The sequence below is a fragment of the Orycteropus afer genome, unplaced genomic scaffold, assembly GCF_000298275.1.
Source record: "Orycteropus afer afer isolate SDZICR_OR568_19922 unplaced genomic scaffold, OryAfe1.0 scaffold00050, whole genome shotgun sequence".
NCBI lineage: Eukaryota > Metazoa > Chordata > Mammalia > Tubulidentata > Orycteropodidae > Orycteropus > Orycteropus afer.
In genome coordinates this window covers 15201311-15208634 of record NW_006921637.1, presented here as the reverse complement: position 1 = coordinate 15208634, position 7324 = coordinate 15201311, and the positions used below count along the sequence as shown (strand labels likewise).

The following is a 7324-nucleotide window of genomic DNA, read 5'->3' as shown; positions in this document are numbered from 1 at the left end:
TCTGTAAATCTTCACCCAAATTCTAATAAAAAAAAAAAAAAAAGACACAGTAAAGTATTATAATAAAATATGCAAAGATCAGGAGTTAGAAAACTAAAAGGAAAGAACATGACTGCCATTTGAAAGGAAAATTCAACACTTGAGTTGCAATATTGAAGGATTTCATGGGCAAAAAATTTAAGAAATTAGAAATCATCAAAAAAGAAGACAGAAGGAATAAACAGTCACTATACCAAAAGGAATTGGTTGATATTCAGCCATTTCAGGAAGTAACATATGATTAAGAAGTAAAGCAACACTGAAGGCAATGACAAAAAGCAAGGCTCCAGGAAATGACGGAATACCAATAGAGGTATCTCATACTTGTCTATGGTAAGAAATTTGGAAGACAGCTATCTGGTCAACAGATTAGAAGAGACCTATATGTGTACCCATTTCAAAGAAAGTCAATCAAACAGAATACAGAATTACTCAACAATGTCATTAATATCACATGCTAGCAAAATAATTATCTTTTAGTTACCTTCTGGCACACAAGATCTCAGAATATTAATCTCTCACATATCCTTTTTCAGGAAGCTACTAAAAAAGATAAGCCCTACAAAAGGAAGTAAACTAAGAAAGACAATGAAATGAGAGTCACAAAATAGATGATCTTACCCAAGAGACAAGAAAGGTCTCTGAGCTGGCAGTAAAGGGATCTCCCAAGATGCCAGCCTGGCAGCAGGCCTAACAAGTAGCAACTAGTCCTGAATTAAATAGGTCAGAATCACAAGGAAGGATGTCTCTGTTGTTGATGTTAGGTGCAGTAGAGCTGTTTTCTACTCATGGAGACCCCATTTGACAGAATAAAACTGCCCCATAGGGTTTTTTTGGCTGTGGTCTTTACAGAAGCAGATTGCCATGTCTTTCTCCCACAGAACTGCTTCTTCTCGTTGTTATGTGCCCTCGAGTCAGACTTGACTTATTGTGACCTCTCCTTGGGCTTCCAAGATGGTATGACTATGGAAATAAATGTCCCAACCTTCCTTCCGAAGAGTGGCTGGTGGGTTTGAATTGCCAGCCTTCTGGTTAGCAGTCAAGTGCCTTAGGCACTATGCTACCAGAGCTGCCTAGCCTTTTGATTAGTAACTGAGTGTTTAGCCATTTGCACCACCAGTGCTCTTAGGATGTCTCTAAGATGATGAGACTGATGGTGTGCTTGCTATGTTGAATGCATTATGAAAGGAAGAGAAAGGAGTCATGATAAGCAATATGGACCACTTCTGTGTATCTCTTTCCATAGACACAACACTGTGCTATAGCACAAAATACTAATTTTTAATCTAACACTATGGTAATTGTATTGAGAAAGTGTGGGGATGGGAAATATGCATGGTTAGGAGAGTAGTGAAAAAAAAAGTAAGTAAATGATGCCATAAAACAGAATCAAGAAGTATTAAAAAAAGCCATGTTATATGTTGTTGTTGTTAATGTGCCGTCAAGTTGGCCCTGACTCATAGCGACCCCTCCTTGGGTTTCCGAGGTGATATCACTACAGAAGTAGGATTGCCCAACCTTCCTTCCGAGGAGTGGCTGGTGGGTTTGAACAGCCAGCCTTCTGGTTAGCAGGCAAGTGCCTTAGGCACTATGCTACCAGAGCTCCTATGTTATATAGAGATATAAAATAAATATCAAAGAAACAAGCAGAAGAGTAGAGTTGGAAGTTGCTACATATGACATAGACAATGAGTATGTATGTGTATTTGTAAATGTATGGGGTGGAGAGGAAGCTGTCACACTTTTGTGATAAACCATATAGTACTGTATGATTCTCTGTGCCATGTATGACTTCAGTAAAAATAAGAACCAAATTTTTGTATTTTACAGAAACTCAAGAATGTTCATCATTCTAATATATAAACCCATCCACTTAAACATAAGGATTTTCAGAACTGCCCAAGAGAAACAGGGATTCTGGGAAGCAGGGGCAAAGCATAAGCTCCTGAGCTTGTGAATCCTGGAAGCAGAAAACATACTTTTTCTTCTCCCTGATGTCTCAGCCTGAAAATACTGTTGTTGGTGTTGTTGTTAGGTGCCATGGAGTCAGCTTTGACTCACAGCAACCATAAATTATAACAGAATGAAACACTGCCCGGTCCTACGCCATCCTCACAATGGTTGCTATGTTTGAACCCATTGTTGCAGCTACTGTTGTCAATCCAACTTGTTAAGTGACTAGCAGAGAAGAAATAGCAACGCTAGCCACTGGGAGGATTCAATATCTCTAAGGAAACGCAAATAACCATGGTCTCGGGGCATACTTGAACAGGTAAACACAACACCAAATATACTACACTGCTTTCTAAAATTTTTACTTTTTATGCACTCAGATATTTCATAGCTCCTTCATAAACAATGAAAGGGAAAAGAGGGAAGAGGAGAAAAGCCCATTCAGCCTGACAAAGTATATCTCATAAATTTAGCTAGGAGATCGGCACCCACAAGAATTATTTAGAAGACATGTTTCCCTCTCCCTCCACCTTCTGTTATTGAAAGTTGGGCAATCTACTTCTGTAGTGATACTGCCTTGGAAACCCAAGGAGGGGTCGTTATGAGTCGGACCCGACTTGATGGCACATGACAACAACAACATCAAATGATCACTGAAGCATGAGGAATTTGTGGGTATTCACAGGCAACCTATGATAACAAGAAGGCATCACGGCCACAGATAAGAAATTGAGAATAGCTAAAGACAATATAACCAACAGCAAAATAGACTGGTTCATATTCTAAATTCCCTCTCCTCCTCATCCTCTCACAGTGACCAGGAAAAGAATCTTATCTGCTCTCAAAAGGGGTAAACAAACAAAAAGAAAGTTATTGGTTATTCATTCTGAGCTTCCATCTTTTCATATATAAAATTAAGATAAAAATTATATCTATCTTTTAGGATTGTCTTCAATGTTAAATGAGAAACTATATATTCTTAGATCCGTGGCTGGATGTATCTTAATACATTTAGTGATTACTCTTAGCAGAGCTTCTTTAAAATCGGAGTGGCCTTGTGGCAGGTCTGGCCAAAGAGTTGGAGTAGCAAGATGGAACTGTTCATTAGTCTGTTTCTGAGGAACTCAACTCAGCCCTCAGATACAGCATCCACCCAGCCTCCCAAGCTGACAGTCCCCAGCTGCGAACCCCTCCAACAGGAAGATGTAGAGTAGGCCATGGCTGAGCAGGAGAGGGATGCATAGTGCCAAGAGTCATCTTCTAGCTCCAGCTCCTGGACCTCACCAGATGTTTTTTGCTGAGTGCAGGAAGACTAGGGTGGGCAAGAAGCAGTGAGGACCCAGCACTTAAAAGGAATATTCATTCTCCCGCCAACCAGAAGTTACACAACAATCTGCGTAAACAAGTGCAAAACGTTCCTTAGGGACTGCCAGTGAGGTCAGAGAGTTCATACAGAAACAACAGTCCCATTCATTCATAAGACAGAAAGCTTACTCTATGGTTCTTAATCTCTGGGGTAACTTTTGAGAATCTGATGAAAGCTGGGGCTCTCATCAAAAATGGGTGCTTAGAAACGTTCGAAGCCTCCTGGCCTTGGGTAAAGACCCCAGATTTCGACAGCGGCACTTCCCTAAATTCACTGCTGGCCCAGCCCAGAGCAACCTAACTACGGGTCAAGGGGCGGATTCTCAGCCTACAAAAAACAATAGGAGAGTCGCCCCTGCGCACTGCAAGACACAACGAGGTGGAAAGTTAAGATCCTCAGAGTAAATGCAGTCCCTAGGAAGTAAGCGTACGGGTCCTTGCCCAGACCCGGCTCCTGTCTCTCCCTCTCCCTGTTCGGTACCTGAAAGACCCGCGGCGCGGGCGTCAGTGTCCTCCGAGGCCTCCAACTCCCGTGCAGCGCTGCGTTCGGGCCGGTCAGGGCCCTCCAGCGCAGCTGGCCTGGGTGGAGAGGGAGGTGGGGGCAGTGCCGGGGCGCCCGTAGGCTCCGGACACGGGGAGCCCCCGCCGCCTGACGACGACGACGAGTCGTCCGAGGAGCTGGCCGGGCCCCAGTCGTCCCAAAACCAAGGATTGTGCGCCTGTTCCAGCAGCCGGCGGCTCAGGCGGTAGTGCAGCAGCTCGCGGTAGCAGGGCCCATACATGTCCCACCTGGGGTCTTTGTAGCGCTTCATGTACTCGCTCTTCACCTTGCTCCCAGGGGACATGGTCCCCGGCCAGGGTGGCTCCGCCCGCCCACCTAGAGTCCAAGCGCGCTCCGCTAGCCCTTGCTCCTTGTCGGGCAGCTCGAGCCGCAGCCGCCACCACCTAAAGGATCTGAACAAGAAGGAGAGGACTGGACAAGCAGCCCCGCCCCTTGCCAGGCCGGGCTGGCTCCCGCCGCGACATTTAAAACCAGGGCCCCGCCTTAACGGGGCGGGCCAGGGGGGCGGGGGCGCGGCGGCGCGGGCGGGGCGGAGTACCGGGGCGGAGCCTGCCGGGAGCTGGAGGTGCTCGCCCTCACCGGCCGGCCCCGCCCACGTCCCCCAACCCCCAGTCCGAGCGCGGCGGGCGGGGTTCAGCCAAGGGAGGCAGGCTCCCAGCAGAGAGGCGCGGGCGGGGGCCGCCACTGGTGGACCAGTTACCTCGGGAGCCCAGCAGAGAACCAGAGCCCGAGGCCGCGGGGGCGGCCAGAGGTGTGCAGGCAGCTTAGGGTGCAGACCCAGATGGACGGAGGAAGTGGAGGAGAAAGGTCCCTGGGGGCGGGAGTGGCGGGGCCGGGAAAGGACGTCGCAGGGAGTCTCTAAGGCCTCTGTTGCGTCCTTCTGAGCTAGGGCGGGGGAAGGGAGGGGAGCGGGCGGGAACCGGACAGCCCAGCTATTACCTCCTCCTCCTCCGGCTCCGGCTCCAGCACCAGTCCCGTGGGCGCCCGCGCTGGATCCAGCAGGCCCCGGCCGCTGCGCGCGGGGAGCACGAGCTCAGCGCGGCCTGCGCTCCCCCATCGCTTTCCTCCAGAGCAAGATGTCGCTGACGGCGCGGCGCGGTGGCAGATGTTTCTGCTGCAGCTGAGAGCAAAAGCGCCGCCTAAATCCCTCTGCGAACAAACGCCTCCCTCCGCGCGCTTCCTCGGCCCCCAGCCCCCACCTTGGGGGCGGCAGCTTTGTCTTGGTGGCTGCCTTAATGGTGAGGAGCGCGCGCACCTGAGTGCAGACGGTCTGTCAGGTCTAGGGGTCCCAGGCCAAAGTCCCTGGCGAGCACATTCGAGGTTTTCGTTCCCCTTTAAGCCCCAGTAGGCGCTGCCCGAGGCATCCCATCACACTGCCGGAGGTATCAGTCAAAGTGAGGGTGATGCTGCACTGTCCCTGATCCACTTCGGGCGTCTTGGGATCGGCTTGCCATCCACAATGAATTATGTAATCCCTCGACCCTCAATCTGCGGCCGGGAGCGACCTCTGTCAGTGTTCTCATCTGAAGAATTTGCGGCTGATCGCGTTTCACAGAAGCCACTCAAAGTCTACCGTTCAGCCCTAGTTTCCTTCCTCTCTGTTCACTCTGGCTTTAACTCCTTTTCATGTTTTACACTCCTTTCTTGCCTGCACCCCAAACTTATTTTAAAGTATTATTTTAAACTGCAGTGCAGCTCACTCCGCGACCCCTTTTGCACTAAAACCGTACATTTCAATTGAGTTGTGTGTAAGTATACAACGTTGCCCTATGTTGTTACTGTTTCAAAAGTGGTCCCTTCCTAATTCTTCCTCCTTTTTAAGAAGCATCTTGATACAGTATCTCCAAAAAGATTTGAAAATATTTAAAACATGAAAGAATGGGCAATTTACTTCAGTAGAGATACAGCCTCGGAAACCCAAGGAGGGGTCGCTATGAGCCAAATCGATGAAAGGGCAGTGAGTTTAGTTTTGGTTAGCTGTTAAAGAGCAGGCCTAGGCCGTGAATAAGTCACCCTGGTTTTGCCTTCCCCACTGGGATTTCCACGGCTTCGACTGCTTTTTTTCACTTCTGTCTCTGTGGTTGTCTCCCCACCCTTTATTGTGAAATGGTGCTGAGGTGGACATTGACCCAAGTTGGACAGGTCAGATGTTCTGTTCTGAGTACTTAAAGTTAGCCGTCCAGAAACAGTCCGGACGTCCTGGGCCCTGGATGGTGTTGACGAGGTTTCTGGAGAGAATTCCCTGGTGCTGCTGCTGACAGCCCCTTAGTAAACCTGACTCCCTCCCTCTCCCAACTTTACCTTCTGTTCTGAGGTGTCCCAGGAGCATTCCAATGTATTCTCCTTTTGTTTAAGCTGGCCAGGGTGATGTTTACAACCAAAAGAAGCTTGCTGTTGTTCTTGCCAGTTAATCTGATCCACCTCATGGTGACTCTGTGCACAACAGAAGGAAGTGTTGCTCCTGCACCATCCTCATGATCATTGATTGGTATGCTAGAGTACATTGTTGTTCTGCAATTCATTGTTGTAGCCACTGTATGTTTTGAGTGCCTTCATAGTGCCCAAGGCATTTGACTGCTAACCAGAATGCTGGTTGTTCAAATCCACCAGCCACTCCTCAGAAGAAAGGTTGGGCAATCTACTTCCGTAATGATACTGCCTCAGAAACCCAAGGAGGGGTCACTATGAGTCGGATCTGACTCTGTGGCAGTGCATTTGGTTTGGCTTGGTTCCAACATAGTGGGCTCATCTTCCATCACTCTGTTGGCCAATATTCTATTGTGATCTATAGGGGTTGTTTTTTGTTTTGTTTTTTCATTCCATACATAAACCTTTCCTTGACTTTTTACAATAGTGGACTAATACAGTATTTGTCCTTCTGTAACTGAATTATTTCACTCACCATAATGTCCTCCAAGTTCATCCACATTATGAAATGTTTTGCAGAGTTTACATTATTCTTTAGTGTTATATAGTATTCCACTATATGGAATTCCATAGGGATTTAATTGGCTAATTTTTGGAAGTAGATCACCAGGCTTTTCTTCCTAGTCTTTCTTAGTCTGAAAGCGCCACTGAAACCTGCCCACCATGGGTGACACTGCTATTTAAAATACCAGTGACCCAGTATTTAAAATACTTCTTGCATCCAAGTATCATGCAAGCCACCACTTTACTACAAACAGATGGAGTGGTGGAAAAGAACCATAGTAGATACTTAATACCATGGAAAAATGGTGATATGCAACTATATGAAAATTGCAGGTCACAATCGATTTCAGATAACTTTTGCTGCATAATTAACTACCTCAAAACTTAGTAGTTTAAAACAACTGCATTTTATTATTTCTCCTCACTCTGTGGGTTAGCTAGGCAATCCCTCTGCTGGTTTCATTTGGGCTCTTT

The 7324-nt window shown here is 47.3% G+C and overlaps 1 protein-coding gene across 1 annotated transcript in view; it reads right to left on the bottom strand.

Annotated features, from left to right (window-relative positions):
* Window positions 1-4202, bottom strand: part of LOC103195042 (centriole, cilia and spindle associated protein) — a 26521-nt gene extending 22319 nt beyond the window's left edge. The window contains 1 exon segment of the mRNA XM_042780646.1: window positions 3839-4202. Within this exon segment, the coding sequence (XP_042636580.1) occupies window positions 3839-4202 (364 nt within the window).
* Between the last annotated feature and the right edge of the window lie 3122 nt (window positions 4203-7324).